Below are 22,252 nucleotides of genomic sequence, written 5' to 3'. Positions count from 1 at the left end.
TACTACTACTAATACTTTGTTTAAAGATACAAAACAACAAGGTAAAAAGTAAAAGGATGAAATGAAAAATTCTAGATATTTTTCTGTACCATTTCATACACATTTCCCCAAATTCAGCCTGATGTACATACAGCATTTGATACAGTTTCTTTAGAAACTGTTGATCCCCATGAACATCGTTTTGCTGCATAGCATGAGTTTTTATTCCCTCTTCTGGCAGCAGGATAGTGGAATTGATGAGGTTAGATAATTTGAGCATCCCTTTATAGTTTGATCATTGGCAAGACATGTACTTTGAGCTACCTCCAATTTCAACTGAGTTAAAAGTCTGTGTGAGTCAGTGCGAGGCTAATAGGAGAATTACTTGCAATTTTTATTTGCTCTTAATTTTTTATCCATAATTATCTGCTGGCACTTAAAGACTGTGAGATAACAATTTTATAAGTTCATTGTATGTCACACTGTGTGAGAGGGATCTTATAAAGTCTTGGTCGCAATCTTTGTCTGTATGACATCAGTTTTGAGGCATTACTGATAAAGTGATGAATGTGTAATGAATCCTTGTGTTACAGTAAAATACGGGAAAAAAACAGATGCAATCATTGAAAATCCTCAGAAAAGGAGGTGAATGTGACACTGGTTACAGTCAGGGGAAACAGAGCAACATCCTGCAAATGGATTTTGAGGTGAATGCTTTTTAGAAGTAGCATTATGCTAGCTTGCCAGTGTATTCTCAGTAATTTCATGTCATATTCTGAAATTAGCTGTTTTTAAATGTGGCTTATAGAAATAGTCACATTGTGAGACTTTCGCTGTCACCCGAGTCTGTCTTCAAGCTCTAAATCAGCCATTGTTGGACAGACCAAAGATTTCACCACACTTGCTGCTGTTGTTTTCTGTTTTATAATCATTGTAAACTGATTATCTTTGAGTTCAGCTGCTCGGACTGCTCAGCTGCTCAGTTTTTACATTTTTTACTGTGAATGAACAAATGATCAGTCTGTATAGAGAGTTTTGGACGCTCTGCTACTTCAAAACAGTTTTTTATTGCAGGTAATGACTAAGTAAGAGTTGTTTGTCATATTTTTATTTACATTTGGGACTGCTGCCAACTGTAACACGTACTGAGTCCATATCAACAAACGCCAGTAAACTCAAGGCTGACCCTCTTTTATACGCTCAAGGCTGGCAGCTGATCCCCCTGAAAACCAACAGAATCTCTGAAAGGGGGGGGGGTGCATAGCTGGCAAGCATGGAAAGCCTCAAATGATTGATAGCCATTTGTTTTGCCTGCTTAAAACAACATAAACTCTCCAGCGATTCATCACCAGAGTGAGAGTTTTTCATGGTGCCTCTGCAAAACCCACTAAAAATAATTCATTTTCTGCGAGCTACCATCCAGGCACTAATGTTAAATATTCATGTGGGTCCAGTCTAAATGATGTGGCCATTGGCACGCAGTTAGAGCACACTCTGTGGAAGGAAGGAAATGTCAAGCTGTGAATAAATGAAAGCAGTGAAGCCGTATATTACCCTGCCATTGTGAATTTACTATAGTTGCCATTTTGTACGGCCACTTCAAATAGATCTCTTTTATAATCAATACACTCAGTAAAACATCCAGCATATTGCCACGTTGGCAATAATCTGGGCCTGTGTTTACTCATCCTTTATTCACTTTTTGTGTTTGTTGCCTAATTTGTGCCTCATGAATGCTAACAGAGGACTTTGTGCTATTTCTGTTGTAATGTTCAACATGTTCAGTGAAATAGACTATCAAAGCGACGAGGTTGACTCTCCTCAAAGATGTCGATGCACTGCGAGCTCCTCTTGTCACATGAGATCAATATGGCTTGTGCCTATGCAGCTGTTATGGTTTGATTCGTATTGACTGCCACATCAGTCAGCTGCATTCGTTTTTGAGATATTTTCACTGCACAGCATGCTGATACGGAGAAGCTGTTGTCATGGTTGCACGGAAATTGTTTTGAGACGTTATAGGTCATCGTCTGCCATGATATCAGTAAGCACAGTGGAGGGAAAGGGCAAAATATAATAGAACTTACTGGGTTGAGTATCCATTTAGGGGAACTCAAATAGAGAGCATAATGTCCGCTGTGCATCATTTGGATGGAGTGGGGAATGTTAAATGGCCTCATATTGACAGACACACTCTACCAGTATTCATTTTTATCACACATGCACGCACACACGTGTCCGCCGCTCACATTCACACACATTTCCTCCTGCAGTCTCTGACTAATGAGGCCTAGGGCTGGAGATGGTTCCATCAAGGAACTTCCCCCTCTTTCTCTCTCTAACACACACACACACTCTTTCTCGCTCTCTCCTCTCTCAAACGCGCACCTGATTGATAGCAGTGATTTGACTGAGAAAAGGGAAATGGGAAATTGAAAAATGGTGGAAGAAGATTGGAAACAACGTGCTGATTATAAACTCTGTGAGGAAACAAAAGGCCTTCCCTCTGCCTTTTCTCTTAGCACTGAGGTAGCAGGTGTGTGTCTGACAGGTGCCTGATTGAGGCGCACAAAAGACATTACAACTGCAAACAAATGGACGTGTTTAGCGTCCCCGGATGCAGTTAACGTTTTGGGCTGATAGATGTGATTATGAGTATATGAGCAGAGGCAGCCAGAGAATGGGCACAGGTGTTATGGAGAGTGAAGCAGAAAAGCAGCCATGTTATTGTTGTGATGGTAATAATCCATCTATACAATTAATGGTATGTCATCGCCAAGGTCATCAGCCTTGGGGGGTGTATTTAATATGTTTCATATTGTAATAATAGAGCCTCTCTCTGCTGGAGACAGATACACAGGAGGCGCAGGACCACACAGATTTATCATCATCAAAAAAATAAAAAGTGAGTATAAAAATGAGAACAACAATCATTGCGCTCCAAATCCATTGATTTACAAAATAACCTCAATTACCATAGTGCCATCGCCATTTATTTTGATCTTTTTATCTTTGTGTTCCTATGTTCCAGGATTTTAAAAAAACAAACAAAAAAACAGTAGCACTTTTATAACAGTGGCATAAATTAGACGCTACCTCCTTGAGAAAAGGCTTTGTGTATTCCATAAATGAGGGAGCGTCTTGGCCGAGGCCCCAGTGGTTTAATATTCTCTGAGTGCTTCCAGACAGTGAGTGGTGGTGCAGCAGCTGTCTCTTGACCCTGCCGGACCCCCACTTACCCCTCTGACCACCTCCTTTCCACTGGGCAGACTGTGGCGATGACAAGCCTGTCAGAAGCTTCTCCTAATGTCCTAATTACCTCTCTCTCACACACACACACACATATACGCAGAGACGTACGCACCTTCATAGTGAGTCAGCAGATATGCCGACATACAGGCTAAGAAACACGCACTCACAAACACACCACAGCTTCTGTGAACAGTGCTCATGTGAGTTTTCCTGGCAAGAGACCACACTATAGGTGAGGCATTACTGCATCTCCAGAATAGCAAAAAATTCCTCCCTCAAGACTCTTTGGAGGCTTTGATTCTAACCGTTCTGCGTGTGTTTTGATCCGGGCAGAATCAGAGCTTCAGTTTCTTTCCTGTGGTAACAAACGCAGCACTCCTGCCGCAACTTCCTTTTTAAAAACTGAGGCCGGGGCTGAAAAGAGGCTTCATAGTGCATGCTGCCTCTGAGGTGAAAAACAGGGAAAAAACAAAAAAAGATGCAACGTCACCCGAAATAGACAATCTGAATGAGATGGGATGTGCCACTTTGCCAGAGGTTAAGCTTTGTCTCGGCTTTAAGCAAGAATCTCTCTCTGTTGCATGGTTTTGAGAGCAGAGCACACTGCCACTGCTACACTTAAGTCCATGCTCAGTCAACCAGTCTTGTTAACATAACAGAGTGGATGATTGTGCCTAGTAAGAAAAAGGAAATCATTGTACCTCCCAGCGTATGCAGTTGGTTGGTGATTTATAGACCTCTGAAGTTACTGCATTTGTCACAATCAGTATGACTTAATAGTGTGTTACTATAAAGATCTTCATGCCTCATATTATGTTGATTTGAGACATCCTGCCTGGTAGAATAGTCTTGTTTCATTATGTCAAATTATCTTTTGATAGATGTGTCACCGCGATATTAAGCAACCGCTGTCTTTTTTTATTTCTCTTTTATTTTTGCACTTTGCTGTTTTATTTGTGTAACTGAGAGAGCTCGGTGTCTGTCATGTGAGTCTGTGTGGAACAGCAGCCTGGCATCTACAGTTGTCATAAATGTGTTAGTGCTCCCTTTTTTCTTGACACGACTGTGAGAGACGAACACTACCTGAGCTGTGCAGAGTTGTCATTAAAGCGGCTGGTGGCTGTTTTCATTTTTTTTTTTTTCTCTTTGCCAGCTGCAGAGATGTTTTCATGTATGTGGTGACTGACAAGACCCAGTCACGTACACCAATGTGACTGCAAACCTTTTTTTTTGGTTTTCAAAGATGTTACTGATGCTGAAATGTCTTAATTTTAGCCTTTTATTCATAAGAGCATCCAGCTATTATTATTTATGTGCAATTGTAGATAGCACTTGACTAAGAGGAGACAGGGCACCAAATTCAATATATCTGCTTTTTATCTGCCAGCATTTCTGAAGGATTATCCCTTAATCTCCCAATGTAAAAGCTGTCTTCAGCTACAGGTGTCTTCAGGGCTTTTCATGAGTACAACACAAACATTCTGGTCATAGATTGGACATTTACAAAGCACATTCAATCAACAGTCAGTGAGCAATTAACCACCTCTGTGAGGATATTTGCAAAATCTGCCTTTTATTACAGTTTATCAAGCAGGAACATGCTTTGCATCTCCTGTAAGCCGACCTGATTAATATGTTTTGGTCGACTCTGGAGAGAATTAATCTGAATATTCCCATTGGTGTTTATAGGTGAGCATTTTCTGATGTCTTACTGACAGGCTGGGCTGGATTAAACTGGACCTGAGAGCTGATGATAAAAGAAGCAGGTCAAGTGTGTAAATAAAATGCAGCTAAATTAGTGCTGTTATTTAAAAACAGTTGTTTTTACAGTATAATGCGAGCACCCTTCAGGGGTTGTATAAATGCATGATCCATTACAATCAAATTCTCCACTAATAAGCAGTAAAGGTCAAAAAACAAAAATAATCAGACTTGAGGTCCCCTTACTAGCTTTTTCAGAGCTTTCAAACATATTTTATGCAGTCTTTATTGGTGGGTGATTTTCTCAGATATCATGGACATGGATCTGTGAAATCAGGAGCTATTGTTATTATGTAATCCAAAGCACTTCTAAGACTTCTAGTTCTCGTTTTGAACTGTAGGTTCCCTTTTCTTCACCAGCACATTGAGCAGCTGCTAATTACTACAGTGGCCCCTACGGACAAAGCACAGTCAAGAGTAAAAGCACAAACATGAAGGGAAATATGCTCCAAATCCAGCAATGCAACAAATAAAAAATACTAATAGGGAACTGGAAATTCTATGGGACACTAGGGGGAGTGATTTTCAGGTGAGAAAGTAAGCATTTTGATTTTTTCGACTGTGGTCACCATTGAAAGCTCCATGCGCTGTTAATAGAATTAACACTTTTGTCAAACCTCCAATACTAGTTCTTATATACAAAGAGTCTTTATATATGAATTCTTTAATGTGGATTTGAAAATGATTATCCCTGACAACAAAGACTAGCATAAGGTGTAGGACACAGTTTTTCTTTTTTTTCTTTTTTTGCGGGGCAGCTGAAACTCTTTGATCTTTTTTTTTTTTTGTGAAAATTCTAACCTCAAAAGTTGTCAATGTTTATTCGGTCCACTCTGCAGGAGCTCGCGTCTCCATCCGATTCCCTTGAAGAAAAAAAAGTTTGATGCCCACCTCTGATCCTTCTAATTAAATGAAAACACAGTGGGCTCCACACAGTAAGATAGCATCGCTCCAGACACACACTCACGACAGTAACCAGTGTGGATCTCTATGGGGAACTACAAACCTCCAGCATCCAACTCTGTTGTGTCCTCTTATGCAGTGCAATCACACACTAGGTTGACATGCAACACGCTACAGATCATGAGCATAAAATAAGCAAGGGAATGTTTTACCTGAAAGGAAGAACATTAATTCAAAGGCATCACACTAGTACTGAGAAGAAATGTTGTCTCATTAGTGTTACCCCACTGCTTTTACTGAGCAGAGAGAGAGGGAATGAGAGAGAAGGAGAGAGAGAGAGAGAGGGGCTATGTGCCACTCTTACTACACAGACATCTAGTCTCCAGAGGTCTGAGTTTGCCTCACTGACTAAAAAACTAGATTACTATGGATTCATTGGTGTGGCAGTGGGTTGAACACAGATGCCTAAATACCAGAGCACTTAGAAACCTCACTTCTTATAGAAAACATAATGCATGAGCATTTTTCCAACAGGAAATGTAGTAACGGCAGGTGGAGAGTAGGAATTGCTCCACTTTTCTTTTTCCCAACATAATGCTGCTCATTGTGTGGAACAGGAGAATGAGATTTGGATGAAAAGGAGAATAGGTGAGGAGACAAGGACAGACATTATTTGGAGGACGGCTGGCCTGCCTGCTCTCATCCAGTGTGATTGACAGATTGGTGCAACGGCTGCACTCACACGAATGCCATCACACGCATTCCCCCAGAAATCTGTCTATCAGCGCTGTCTAAGCAGAGCGACAGCCATGACATCTAATCACAGGCGAGATGGCACCTCATAACTTCTACCTAATGTGCTGCAGGTACAGAGGAGAGAAGGGATGCACAGCAGACACTCCACCACCACCACAGAGCTATTTATAGCCTCTTCAGAGGCCACCAGTAGGAAGTGGATCATACTGAAGGGTTAGGGAAGGGTCACCACACTATATCACAAGCCTCTCTGTTTAGATATAGGCCTCTGTTGACAAGATTAAACATTGAGATGCCCTGGTATCAGTGTGATACATTTTTCTGGGTTACACTCCTGACAAAGTAACATAAAATGAGGGCAGATATACTACACATACAAGATGATAATGAGCCATTTACATAATGTTGCTACAACATTATAATTACCTGGCAATTAAAGCAGCTCAAATGCCTCATTATGGGCTGTCCTGAGGGCTGGTTGGACTGGGACGCATACGGTGTGCTCATTCAAGCTCGAGTTTGAGTCTGGCTATCAACCTCTATCACTTGCGGTCTCTTTTTTTTTTTTTTTTCAAATCACTTTTAGCTGGAGCAGAATTGCCCCAAAAGCCTCATTATATTAAATTATTGTATAATAAAGATAAAGTTTTGACTGACACTTTAAGTTTTAAAGAAGCAAAGGCCTAAGTCAGTGAGATATAGCGGCAGGCCCCTGGACAATGTTCAAAAGTTGTTTCCCATCGTGTGCGATTTGTCACTCACACTTTTTTGTCCTGAGGGAATTGCTGACACATTGAAAATGCACAAAGGAGTGTAACAAGGACATGTGTCATACCTTACACCCTTATTACGCCGACAATGACAAGTGAGACAAGCAGTCACTTCAACATACTGTATGCTTGGCACTGAAGCTCACATTGCTCACAGCCAGTACAGAAGCCCCAAAGAGTGTGTGAAATGTCAATATAATAAAAGATGGTGTGTGAAATATAAAAATGTAGATATGGATGTGCAGCAGAGGGCAGGGGGAGGAAGTGTGCGTGTGTGTGAGGTATGGTGGGTGGTGGGGGGGTGGGGTTGTTTATGAATAGCAGACAATGAATGATGGAAGCTCTCCCGAGGGTGCAGTCCCTGAGCACTGCTGCAGGGACTTGGGAACATGCCAGTCTCCCATGCCCTGTGAGATGCCAGTTTGGGTGGGCACCGTTCCGAATGGGTGCTCTCTTCTCCAGGATACACCGCAGGTCCCAGGGGAGCGTCTCCAGGCAGTGGCTGCTCCATAGCGAGGCTGGCTGGAATCTCAATCAGGCACATGAGGGGGAGAAAACAAAGTCCATATTCCCTCTGTTCCTCCATATTAATATGAAACTCGGGGAAATGGATAAAAGGGGAAAATGGCTCATTATGTCAGGACTGTACACACCTGTGGAAGAGCTGGATTGTAAAAATTGCTCATTATGATGCCTTTTTGTGTTTTTCTTAATTGGTGTTAAATTACAGAAATGCAGTGCATTCTTAAAGTATTCAGACCCCTTCACTTTTTTCTTTGTGTTATTTTGCAGCCTTATTCTAAAAGTGTTTAAATGAATCTATACTCAGTACCACATAATGACAAAGCTAAAACAATTTTAGAAAATTATGCATTAAAAAGTAAATATCACATTGGCATGTGTATTCAGACCCTTTGCTATGACACTTGAAGTTTAGCTCAGGTGCCTCCAATGTCTCTTAATCATCTTTGAGATGTTTCTACTCCTTGGTTGGAGTCCAGCTGTGGTCAATTTAATAGATTTGACCATGATTTGGAGAGGCATACAGCTGTCTATATACAGTAAGGTGTCACAGCTGACGATGTATCGTCGATCAAAAACCAAGCCACGAGGAGGAAGGAACTGCCTGCAGAGCTCAGAGACAGGACTGTGTGGAGACAAAGGTTGTAGGAAGGCTGTACTGAAGGTTCCTACGAGCACAGTGGCCTCCATCATTCTTAACTGGAAGAAGTCTGGGACAACCAGGAGTCTTCCTAGAGCTGGCCACCTGGAGCAACCAGAGAAAGGCCTGGGTATGGGAGGTGACCAAGACCCCGATGGTCACTCTGGCCGAGCTCCAGAGATTCTGTGTGGAGGGAAGAGAAACTCTCAGAAGGACAACCATCACTGCAGCCCTCCACTGATCTGGGCACTATGGCACAGTGGCCAGACAGAAGCCTCTCTTCAGTGAGAGGCACTTCTTATCACCTGCCCAATTCCATCTCAATGGTGAAGCATGGCAGTGGCAGCATCATCCTATGGGGGTGTTTTTCAGCAGCAAGGACAGGGAGACTGGTCGGGGTTGAGGGAAAGTTGAACAGAGAAAGTTGCAGCGATATCCTTAATGAAAACCTGGTCCAGAGCGCTCAGGACCTCAGATTGGCCTGAAGGTTCACCTTGTAACAGGACAGTGACCCTATGCACACAGCCAAGACAATGCATGAGTGGCTTAGTAACAACTCTGTGAATGTCCCAGCTGGAGTCCTAACTTGAACCCAATCGAACATCTATGGAGAGATCTCGCCGTTCACCGACGGTCCCGATCCAACCTGACAGAGCTTCAGAGGATCTGCAGAGAAGAATGGCAGAAAATCCCCAAATCCAGGTGTGCAAAGCTTGTCGTGTCGTACTCAAGAAGACTCGAGGCTGTAATCGCTGTCAAAGGGGCTTCAACTCAGTACTGAGTTAAGGGACTGAATACTTATGTCGATGTGATATTTCAGTTTTTCCTTTTTAAGAATTTTGCAAAAAATTCTTAAACAAAATGTGAAAAAAAAGTGAAGTGGTCTCTAGTATATGGGGCTATAATTTCAACACACTTATTTAGAAATTATGATTTTTGTTAACAGTGGAATATGGCTGTCTGCTCACATCCTGTCTGTTTTCTTCTCTTTTGCTCTCTTCTCTTCTGCTCTCGTCCTCGCCTGCGCTGCAACAGGAGCTGCTGAAACCGTGACAGGTACTCATTTTTTTTGCTACCTGCTGTTCATTTGGACTTGCTTGCTTCTGTCTGTGTCTGTTGATTGGCTGTCCATCGCAGTCTGTTCATCTGTGCATATTTACATAAATGGTTTGTTATGTTGGTATTTTCTCTTCAGGAAGGAGGAGAGAGAGGCACACGCACTCACCATTCCAATCCATTCTTTTTTATTTTTAATTCTCAAATCAACACTTAGCCACATGTAATGGCAGGTTTCAAATTTCTGTCCAGTCTCATCTGGCCACTATGCATTCATTCGAAGGACTGAAAGATACTCACAAAACCACAGTTCTTCAAGTAGACAGCAATAATGAAAAATAAAAATACAACCCAAATAGTCACAAATGCTGTAGCCAAACTAACATGGAGGTGGACCATTTTCAATAATACCGACAGAAAAAATAAACACAACTGGTTATAACTGTCTCTCAAACTGAAAACAATACAAGTCTACAGCCATGCTAGCAGCAAAGCTCACAGCTGTGCTTTGAGCTAAATGTTCATGTATTAGACAAATGAATGTACAGACCTGAATTTCTGTACATTAATTGCATAGAAATCTGAATCTGAAATCCAATAGTTACTAAGATATTTGAGTGGTGGACTGACCAAGTGATGGGCTGACAGAATGGCTAAAAATTATTCACTAAACAATTATTATAGACTTTTTATTTTGTCAATATATTATTAATATAACAGTTATTGATTATTCTAGAATTATTCACAACAGTATAACATGTATACATTGAATATTTAAACATCATCTTTCAGCACATATTTTCTTCTTCAGGAACACGAGTTGTGAGTGTGCTGCTTTCTTCTCTGATGCCTCGCTGCAAACTAGCGCCTCACTAAAACAGGTTTACTAACACTTTAGTTCTTTATGTTGTGTTCTTTCTAACATGGTCTGAAGTTAAACAAATGCAATTATGTGGTTTTGCCTGGTATGAATAAGATCAAATTAGCCAAAAAGCCAGAAAACACAACAATTATTAGTGATAAATGAGCAGTGTGCTAAGTGCACTCATCTCTTTTGTCTCTGTGAAAAGCCCTAAAACCTGTAAATGCTGTTCCTGCAAGACTTTTAAGCACTCCCCTCAAATATGTTTACTTGGTAGATTTTGAATTTGCCAGGTATATTCCTCTGCACCTGAAAAACTGAGCTTGAAACACTTTCCTTTTCCTAATTTAATAAAGTAAAACATTTAACATTTAAAAAGGAGCAGTTAATGGTGTTGTGAAGCAGATACCACTTTCTAATAAAGCATTCTTTTCATAAACTTTATAGGGATATCCAATATAAATGGTTAATAATTTACTTATGCTATATAAATCGATTATAAGTCAGTCAAGTCCACTTTGGGTTGCCAGGTTGTGAAAACATCCCCTTGGCTGGTGATTATGCTTTTTCTTTGGTAATGATGGTGTTATAAATGTTGGTAATCCATTAATAAGTTGTTAAGAAATCGCTTTTGGTCCAGACCCTTTGCTGACCTTTTCTGGAAGGGGGGGGGGGACCTTATTCCAAAAGGATTTTTTCACAACCTTCACAGACTCATTCATGGCTTAAAACTGATCTATAAAGTTTCAGTTAACGATTCACCAACCGTTGAGCCATTATTAATGAGTCATAAACACTTTCTTAAGAGTGCCCCTTCAGAGAGTGGTATCCAATCATTACAGTATATCAATCATTTCCTTTATATCTGAAAAACGACACCTTTTAATGTTTCAATGGTGAAAAGAAGTGAAGATGATGTTTTTCTCAGGTTGAACGTCCTTGTTTTCTAGTCATGTTGTTGCATCATTTAAATGGTCAAACTGAGCCTCTAAGAGCTTATCACTGGTTAAAAAAACCCCAGAAAGATGGTCAAATTAGTGGGTATGAAATTTTTGAAACCTTTTCATGCACAGGGTCTAGGAGAAATGGCACAGCGCTAATTATACCCTGAGACAGAAGCCTTCTCACTTCTGAACATCCTTAAAACAGCATTTCATCATGAGGATCAGGGTTTAATGACTGAGTGGGATAAAGACACACAGCAGTGAGAAGGCATCATCAGAGAAGGAGAGGGAGAAACTTTTATTGTTAATGACTGTCTAGTCGTGGTTGTTCCTTGAAAGGACACAACTGCTGCAGACAGCGGTGACTCAAGGGAGAGGAATTGGGGGCTGGCTGTCCAGCTTTTTGCTGCCCCTTTCATGTCTTTTGATGTCAAAACAAGAGAGAAAAGATCAAAGAGAAAGGCAACTTGATTCAAAAGGTGCCTGTCTCCGAACTTCTGATGGAGGAGCTGGTCCGCTAATATTTCCTGATTTCCTCAACTTTTGTTAAATTTGATTGGGGTGGGTGCTGTTTTGCATCTTGAGGATGGCTGATGAGCCGAACCTCCACGCCAGACTCTTGATGCCAGATTGTACAACCCCTCAGAGAGCGCACAGACTTTTGAAGGTCTGTATTTCTCTCTGACTGTTTCATTCAGTATGTTGTGATGCAGGAACAGGAGGGCAGCCATGTGTAGAGATACAGGCACTTTACTCTTCCAGACAGCTGCTGGAATGAGTGTGAATTTATCAGCCAGTCATCTGTGCCATGCCTCTGCCCACTCCCCCTCCATCCCCACCCACTCCCCAGAATTAATGACTGCCTCTCCTCATTTGCACCCAATCATGACCAGGATGCCGAGGCAATTGAAAATGTTTACTCCAATTGCGCAAAACCCTCCATGTTCCACAAAGTGGCCTGTTTTCACTTTGATGGGATTGCTAATCACAGCGACGTTATTTATGTGTGTTTTGAATTGGAGATGAGCCTAGGCTAGGATATTGGAGGGGGACCAACCTTGCTTGGGGCTGCTAAACCTTATGGAGAATTTATCTATTGCATTCCCTTTCTCTCAGTCCAACAGATTGGGAGCAGAGTAACCTTGCTTTGAGGCTGCTCTATGTTGCTGTTTTGACTGCCAAATATATTACTTTTACAGCGATGAAATAAAATAGACATCAAAACACTTCACATTGCTTTCGCCTCATCTTCTTTAGCGCTGATGCACTAAGCGCTGCAGAAGATGAGGAGCTCCAGCACACTTGATATCATTACAGACTTACACATTTCAGCTCTCCACATGAAGATTATTTTGATTTGATGCTTATGATTATCTCTGACTTTATTTATTTCTTTTACTTTCAGATTCTAAACAGCTTGTGTAGCTTGAAAGTTACTAATGGCTCACTGTACTCATTCCTTAATTCATTCATTAATTCAGTGGTTCCCAACCGAGTACTAGGCTACATTGCTAAAGGGCCACAAGAAAAAGATCTGATTCGGGAGAAAAAGTAGAATTTTTATTATATGACTTTAAAGGCTATTATCAAAGCCTGTTATATGCTGTTTGTGCATTAATAACGCACCGCAGCTTGATTATGTGTATCTTTGATCATCATTCCTTGGATACTGATTTGGAGCCAACCCATTTCCAAACTGGACGATTCTCCACGTCAAGATTTATGTTCAATGTCAATGTACCCTATATGTAGCAAAGGGGAAAAACATCCTTCCTTAACCATACCTTAAAGTAATAGTTTGACAATTTGACAGTTACTGAGAGCTAGAGGAGAAGGTTGATACCACTCTCACATCTCTATGGTAAATATGAAGCTAGAGCTAACAGTTGGTTAATATAGCTTCGCGCAAAAACCGAGGAAAACAACTAGTGACGCAAGGGAACAAAATCTGCCAACCAGCATCTTTAAAGCTCTTTATCATTAACATGTTATATCTTTAATCTATGCAAAACCAAAGTGTAAAAAAGGAGCAGCCAGGCCAACTAATAGTCTGACACATAACTTCCAGTAAAATAAAAATAAAAAATATATGTATATATATTATGTTTAATGGACAAATATGAGAGTGGTGTCAACCTTCTCATCTAACTGCAGAAAGGTTAGACAAACTATTGCTACAACACAGTTTTCCCCCTAACCTTTACCATGCTCTAGTTGCCCTGCACAATATTGTAGAAAGCGAGAACATTGGAATTGGATATATTCTGGGGGTTTCAGACTCGCCTGGTATCAGCGTTCTCACCTGGCAATAGCTTTGTCAGAACGTGAAGTCTTAAGTCCATCATCACCTCTTTACTTTACTTACCATCTCTGCATGCTGTGTTCGTCTTACTGTTGCAACTGACAGGTCAACATTAATAAAAACACAACAGAAGTCTGAGTGATAGTTTTACAGTTTCTACAGAGGAGGGAGACAATATGAAATGCCTAACGTGTTGTAGTATCCAAACAACACGTTAGGCATTTGACCACTAAGCAAGTTAAGTTAACACTGTCAATATCAAAAAGTGAATTTTTTTACACTTATTCTTTTACACACTTATTCATCATTTTCCTATGTGTCCCTAGTGGCTGTTAGGAGGTACGGCTTATCTCCAGTAAACACTATCATTCACTATCACCCTCTGCTGTACTATTTAATTTGGCTAATGTCTGTGTCCTTTTTCACAATTTAATATAAAATTATCTCGGTGCACATTAACAATCAGTGAATATAAAGTGCATGAAAATCCTATCTCAGATTAACTATAAACCGTTAATGGGTTGCGGTGTCTACAATTTGGATATAATCTCTGTCTGTTTTTACCTATTACCTTCCTTTTGTCCTGAACCTGAGCCCTGGCAGCAGAGTGGAATGAAATGGGTAGTTCATTGCATCAGACAGGTCTGAGGAGCGTTTCTCCACAGGAGGTTAATTTCTTATTGCTTGCCGCATTCACAGAGTTCATTTTGAATCATGTTAGTTTGGCTGTCTATTCCCATTATCACTATCTGAAAATGCAGGTGTTTTTTTCCCTCCACTTTGTAAATGTCAGAATTGCAATAGAGGTGTCTGACAACTTGGGCATGCAAATGTGCTTTTGATGTTTTCTTAGGGCCATGGCTGAGAGTGTTGTTCCTACGCTGGTGTGGAGGTAAAACACTCTCAGCCACAGCCCCAAGAAAACATCAAAAGCACATTCTCTATTCTCTTTACGCTTTTTTGGCTCCTGCCAGATAAATATAGCACAAGGTGACTTCTGATTCTCTTTTTCTTTCTCTTGGAAGACAGGGGAAACAAAGCCAGGCTTTTTGTGTGGGGGGTTTTTGTGTGGCGTGTAAGGTACGATGACAAGGTCCGGGGCCTGTCTTTGGAATCACTGCCAGTGTGTAGAGACGAACTCAGATGGTTACAGCACTTTTATTCCTAGAGATACAGAACAGAGCCACTGAGCACACTGAGCACACATTGGTCACATGGAACCTCAGATGGAGGGCTCTGATAAAGCTTAACCATCAACAGCATCCAGCCCGTCTCATCTCTCTCTTCTCTCTATCTCTTCTCTCTCTAACTCCCTCTCTCTTCCTCCCCTCCTCTGCCCCGCCCATATCTACTACTTGCCACTTTCTTACACTCTTCCTTTGTCTCTCTTTCTTCCTACCCTCTCCTCTCTCCCTACCTTTGTGGGCAGCAGAGCTTACAGCCCATCTGGCACTGACTCACAGGGCCCACTCTGAGCTGGGGGAAGATCAATAGTGACAAACATTGCACATGGCTCTTATATTAAAAGGATTAGACATGGCTGCAAACAGACAATCTACACAGCCTATTCACATATCTTTACACTTTGCATGTGTTGACATGCAGTCCCTGTAGTGAGAAATATAAATATTTGATATGCTGTAAATATCCAGACAGAAATGCTTGTCTCCCATTTTAAATATCATTGTACCATCTGTATTTTTTTTGTCTGTGTTTTGTGAAGTCGAAGGTCAGAACCTGGCAACTGACAACGTGTCGGTGATCGAGGGGGAAATGGCAACCATCAGCTGCAGAGTGAAGAACAACGACGACTCCGTCATCCAGCTGCTCAACCCCAACAGACAGACCATCTACTTTAAAGATGTTCGACGTAAGTGCCCCAGAGACAATATTCACAACATTATCTGAAATTTAAAGCACCATGTCTTAAAATGGTCCTTGTATTAAAGAAAGAGAGAGAGGCAGAAATCTGTTCTCCCAAAGCAAAACGATTACATAAAGGCCTCAGTAATAAAGTTGTCTGAAAAAGACAAGAAATAGATCACCAAAGCTCTATATTGTAAGCATCCACTCCGCCTCATCATTAAATCTGCAATATATGCTGTAGTTGTGCATGTACACCTTTTAAACTGCAGCAAATTAGTAACTATAGAGGGAATTTCTTTTTTCTTAACTAACCATTACCAAAAACAATTAAGTACATATACCACAGACATACCATTTATGTTACGTTTATGCATGAACCTAACCAATACTTGCAAAAACATAACTAGAGATGAAACGATCAGTTGATGGATTAATGGACATAAAAATTACATTACAATTGCAACTATCTTGGTAATCTATTCACTGTTGAAGTCATTTTTTAAAAATCCCTTCCAGAAATGTTTTGAGACACATAAAATGAGTCTGCTTTGAATAATAATTTGTGTCTGACACAGTTTTTCCACAGAAAAGTTGAATATTCTTGTTAAAAAATCTTGTTAAAAATTCTTGTTAAAAAAATCTATTCCTTCTCCCTCACTGAAAAAAGTATAGACTCAATGAATATGCAAATATGTTTTATTTAACTACTAGACACAAGATGTCTCCTACTTCACTGAAAAGTCCATTTTCAGGCACCGGAGACTTCACGTTTCTACATCACACCTGTTTAAGTTACATACATATATCATATGTCCATGTCTTAAACTGAGATTTCAGCACAGAGAAACTTCCCACTTTCAGCAGATGAATGTGAAAACAGCTTCTAATATCAAATACTGCACATACACCAACCTGCACTGTGAAGCACCACACAAAGTAACAAGAAGCATAAGACATTTTTAAATGGAAGGTGGCTTTAAGCTCCAACATCTCAAATGTATTTACTTTGGATTTTAGACTGTAATTCGGACAAAACAAGACATTTACTTTGGGCTCTGTGGAGCTGTAATGGGCATTTTTCACTGTTTTCTGATGTTTAGAGACCAAACAAGCAAATGATTGATCAAGAAAATAATTGGCTGATAGATTGATGAAGATTATCAGTAGTTCTAGCACTAAACTTAACTGTTCACAGGACAAACAGGTGAAAATGACATGGCTGATAATGCACCTCAAAATCCAATCTGTTGTTGAATATTCCTCATATAACTGTGACCACAACGTCTAGTCTAGACTTCATACTTTGTGCTTATTTCACCACATTTGTGAGAAGGAATTGCACTGCTACAATAGTTTTTTTCCTCTGATGTATGCCTGTTTGTGTCAGTTTTAAATTTCAGGGCATCCTGTACTAAAGGAATCCCTTTGCTTTGACATTACAGTGAAGGTATCAGATATCACTACAAGATCAGCTCCAGCTGTAGGTTAGATTTTCTGTGCAAATGTGATTCCATCTGTCCTTGACTTTCTGACTCTTTTGCACAAGTCATTAAGCTCCGAATGCGGCAAGATTAATATGAGATAATTCACAGTGCTACCATAATGGGAATACTTTTGTGTCCTTGTCACTGTTCGATTTTACGATAATCTCTTAGATTAGGATATTGAACATTATGATTATGCATGAGCATATGGGCTACTTCTACTTTGAACCGAGTTTCTGTCTCTGCTTTTTTACTTGTTTGTATCTGGGATCTGAGCCAAGATTCAAGGTGAACGAGAAACACCCTTCATTTCAGTCTGTATTGCATCCCAGCTGTTATTTCACAAGTCTAGGTAGCGAGACGTGTGTTCCATTTTCTCACTTGCGAAGAGCATCAGGGGAGTTTCAGTACACGTCTTCGTCATATTTGTACAAAATTTGTACCCAAAGCTGCCTGAGAATATGGCAGACAAAAATGGATTGATGTAAAGCATAGGCCATGTTGTACTCTGTATCTAAAAATATTTATTCAGACACTATGGAGTAAATAGAGATTGGGAATGTTTCGGTTTAGAAAAGCAACAATGAGTAATTAGTTCTTACATCCTAGTGAAAATCAATATTAGCTCTGTACTGTTAACCAAATCTTTCCATGAGGTTAAGACAACCTTGTCCTCTTCATTCTTTATTGAGCTGCTCTACGTGGGCTTGTAAACATTTAATTTTCTCTGCCTTAGTCAATACAGTGCCTTTGTCAATTTCAAAACACAAACTGTTTTGTTTATCTGCAATTAGATCTGAATATATGTCAGGTTTCTGACAGGCGGCCAAAATGTTATTCGGCTGCTGCATGTTTGTGTTTCTTGTAATGGGGCCTAGTGAACCCCATGGCAGCGCTATTCTAGGCTCTGTTCCTAAAGGACTGCTGATTCTGTGGGGGACCCCCCTCAGCCAGTGCCATTGTTACCTGTCAACAGGGCCGCTCGACACAGTAGCAGATCTTTGTATACAAGGAAGTAAACAGCAGTGACATAGAGACACACCAGGTGCTACAAGAACAGCAGCTACAAGCGAAGCGGCAGCCACAGAAACAGATACGCACACAAATCCCAAAATGATAGCAGCTTTACAGTACCAGTGAATGCCCAGTAAAGCAATTTCTATGGCAGTAAATAAAGATGAATTATGTCATAGGTATAGAGGCTGAGCGAGTCTTGTTGGGATGAGCCATTTATTCTGCTAGATATATGCAAAATGACATGCAATTTGGCAGAGTTGTCATTTGAAATGGGAAAAATGAGCATTTATCAGCAAAGGTGGACCTCTATAGATGGTGATGCAATATCAAGCCATTATTTATTCAGTGCATTTTTGTTCAGCAGTTGTCTGACTCTGTGTTACAAAGGTTTAATCTTTAAAGTGATATTCTACGAAAAGACGTCTCTGCTTTTAGCATCAAATACTTGACTCTGTAGGTTGAAAGCGCCTGAAAACCTGGTTTTAAATCTTAAAGCTGCTATAATCACTGTTTTCATAACAACAATGTATCAATTGACAAGGTGATAATAGTGTGACAATGTGAAAGGAGTCATTCGTTGTGATGAACCTACAGAAAATGAGCTTTAAATTGAGTTTCAGCTCATTGTTTAGCTGTCCAACCCACAACTTTAGCTCGATGTTAGCAGGCTAACCTAGCAGCTAGACCTAGTCCCATCTCATAATACTACTTTGCACCTCAAGAGGCAATAGTGTCACTGTAGCATCCAGTCTGCCCTCAGGCCAACATGAGAGGATGAAGAGGTAGTAACTGCGGGTAGACGATAAACGTGTGTTGCAGCCATACAGAGGGTCTGCGATGTTCCTCCACTTTTTCCTCAAGCTCAGCTATTGATGCTGCTGCAATTCTTCTCATGGCCCTCTTCAAGCCACAACTACATCTTCCCTGTCTCTCTGACTGAGCAGACAGGGTGTGAAATCATCATCATCAGTCTATCAATAACTGAAGACAACAACCTACCAGTTACATTATCAAATTATAAGGTAAACCTGCATGGATAACATTATTCCTTCAATCCATGTAGGTTTGGCAACATGTCAACAACTGCCCTACGCTGAGGTTAGATTTCTTCAAGCTAACATAAGCTCAGTGTAAGGGGGAGAGTTTGGACTTGGTTGTGATTGGCCAGTGAGCCAAGTCCCAGAACGCGCATGCAGCTCTCATGCACACCCCGAGTGACAGGTATACAGAGAGGACCAGTAAAAATTATGGACACCCCAACTCTCCGTTATAATAAACTAATATTTGTTTAGTGTATGAATTTGACAGTTGGCCAATTCTTATACACAGCCCTTTTAAAAATCTAGTTTAATTAAATTAATTAATTAAATTCCATGTGATATTTAGAGCTTCAATGAGGGCAACAGCACAAAACAAACTGAAACTTTTTGTTAGTTAAGTGGTTACTTGACTAAAATAAAATTAATCAGGGACAGGTTTACTGTTCCATTAATCATGTGCCTTGTTTTTTTATCAAAAAGTGCTTAAGATTCACGGGCATCAGCTTCTCAAAATTGAATATTTCCTTAATCTTCTGAAAGAGTAGTGAATACCTTTCTATACCTTCAACTGTTGGTCTGACAAACCAAAATCTTGGGTCTTGGGAAACTTTGATGAGCTTTCTTCCACTATTTTGTCATTTTATACACCAAATTATGAATCAAAAAAATAATCAGCATATTAATCACTAATGAAAATGATTGTGGCCCTAATATGTAAATATAGTTTGGTGTAAATATGACTAAATACTGACTAATAAATACTAGATACTGTGCACCCTCCTTGCTCTTATGTAAGCAGTCAGGCAGTTATGAAACTGCCTCGTTTAAACTACATTCAGTGTCTCAGAAGTGACGGGTTTCCCTCCCTAGCAGGTGCTTCGACTCTCAAAGTGCATCAGTGTCATTGTTTCCCTTTGAGGAGAGACTTCCAAAGAGCTCTCAAATTATATTGGGGGATGAGGTTTCATGTTGACACTGCCCTGAGACCTTGGGTAATGATCATGATGCTAAGTGTAAAGCCTGACGGGAATAACAAACTCCCCGTGCTTTAAATAGGGGCTGAATAGAGTTCGTTAGCTCGACAGATGCAGAGAGGACTTGATAAAGAAGGCAGGTCAAAACATCAAAAGGGCTCCCAATCAAATCAACCAAAGCTGTTTATGTAAAAGAGTGCTCAGGGATGAGGGCTGGCCAAATGAAAAACAGAGTGGAAACTCTGAGAGAGATGGATAACCTAGTTTGACAACATTAAAAGAAAATTCAGCCAATCTATACAGGCATTAGTATACAGATTCCTGGCTACTTTTGATTTGGAGTTTCAGGCATCCAACCCTCTCTACCTCCGCACTGTGATTTAATTCATTATGTATGTTTGAATGCCTCTCCTTTTTCTGGAATATGTGAGTTTGATGCATCCATCCATGACCAGCAGCAGCCCATTTTAAGAGTTCCTAGCTTGTTAGGAGTCCTCATGAGCACTCTTCACACTTTCCTGTCTTTGCCAGTGCTCTGTGGACTGTAAAGCTACTTTATAAATCAACTTGTATGAATCATTTTGAAACTCACTTTTCTTTTACTCAATTAAGGAGAAAGCCCACAAAAGGGTAGCAACCCCCCACCCCCAATCTCCGACTCTTCTCTAACTCATTTTCTTCCTTACGACTCCTTCGTCTTCCTTCATGTCCTCTCTCATTCTCACCCCTCTCCACTTCCCATTTCCCCCCTTCCCTCTTCTTCCTCACTCCATGTCTCACGTTTGTGTCCCTGTACTCTGTATCCTCACTGTCTCTGTCTCACATATATCCCCACAGCTCTGAAGGACAGCCGGTTCCAGCTGGTGAATTTCTCTGACAACGAACTGCGGGTGTCTCTGTCCAATGTGTCACTCTCCGATGAGGGACGCTATGTGTGCCAGCTCTACACAGATCCTCCTCAGGAAGCCTACGCAGACATCACTGTCCTGGGTAGGTGTGAGGGTGCATGTGTGAACCTCACACACATATCACACCCCTCCTCAAGCACACTTTCATTGTATTTCGCTCAGCTATAGATAGTGAATGTGAAATAATCGTAATCTTTGATCCCGTTATCTTTAGCAACTGAAACAAAATGTCAGCCAATTAGGCTCTCGCGGTGCTCAACAGCATAACGAAAAGGAGCAGATGCTGAAACTGATGGCTCAGACCGCGTTGGTTTTGGCAGCTGTGTTGACTCTGTGAATCCCGGTGAATGTTGACTTGGCTGCTCCAAACGATTCCCTATTGAGAGTCAGCTGTGCCACACTTTGATGCTTTGGAGTGAAATTACTCTAGTTAAGCTTTATTATACATGCAGACATCCTGGGGGATTGAAAGGAATTAAAAGCACTTTAAAGTAATTACTCTAGTTGTACAATTGAAACCTAGCTGCAGTATTTCTGAACCAAGGGTTGCATTGAAGAGTCCTTGAAATAAACTCCCCACTGACTTTTTGATTTCAAGCAATTGGAGTATAGCAAGTTTGCTGCGATGACTAAGGCCAGGGACGAGGGACAACTGAGCCTTGTTCTGTTTGTAGTAGACTTTACACCCATGTAACTATAGGCTGTAATCATATACTTACATAACATCGGCATAGAATTTCAGATAACACTTTATAATGAGGGTATGAAACACATCCTTGAAAGATGCATGACTAATGCATGACTCATGATGATTTAATACATGATTAGTGGATGTATCATAATTTCATTTTGCTCACTTATAAGAAATGATTAAGTGACTGAGTTTATGATTGGTGGTTCAACCTAACTGTTTGATGGATTGCCATGACGTTTTCTGCATCAGACATACAAACCGGCATTCATTTATAAGATGTGAAAACAATACGACGATGTGAAAGGGGTTGCTCATAGCAATGAACTTAGAGAATTATCACTCAAATATGCAGCTCCCCTCAGCTTTACAGAGGTTTTTAGTGAGTTTCAGCTCATTGTGTAACTGTCCAGTCTGTTACCTTTCTGTGTTAGTTTACTATCACTGCTCTCATAGCATCGTTTTCAGATGTAGCAGGCAACTCTTTTCAGTAAAAAAGTTTTAAAAACCCAGTGTACTCAACCG

The 22,252-nt window shown here is 40.6% G+C and overlaps 1 protein-coding gene across 3 annotated transcripts in view; it reads left to right on the top strand.

The window, feature by feature from the left end:
* LOC111651922 (cell adhesion molecule 1-like) overlaps positions 1-22,252 on the top strand; it is a 151,691-nt gene that overhangs the window by 95,366 nt on the left and 34,073 nt on the right. For 2 of the 3 annotated variants that reach the window (XM_023402001.2, XM_023402000.2), the window contains exons 2-4: positions 9,619-9,639; positions 15,471-15,617; positions 20,966-21,118. In XM_023402001.2, coding sequence (XP_023257769.1) covers positions 9,619-9,639; positions 15,471-15,617; positions 20,966-21,118 — 321 coding nt within the window. The remainder of the gene's footprint in view (positions 1-9,618; positions 9,640-15,470; positions 15,618-20,965; positions 21,119-22,252) is intronic. The other variant, XM_087172833.1, reaches the window with a different exon arrangement.

Source organism: Seriola lalandi, unplaced genomic scaffold, assembly GCF_002814215.2.
Source record: "Seriola lalandi dorsalis isolate HSWRI2012SDOR001 ecotype SW California unplaced genomic scaffold, Sedor1 jcf7180002053855, whole genome shotgun sequence".
NCBI lineage: Eukaryota > Metazoa > Chordata > Actinopteri > Carangiformes > Carangidae > Seriola > Seriola lalandi.
The sequence above is the reverse complement of the archived record's forward strand: the minus strand, read 5'-3'. Positions and strand labels throughout refer to the sequence as shown.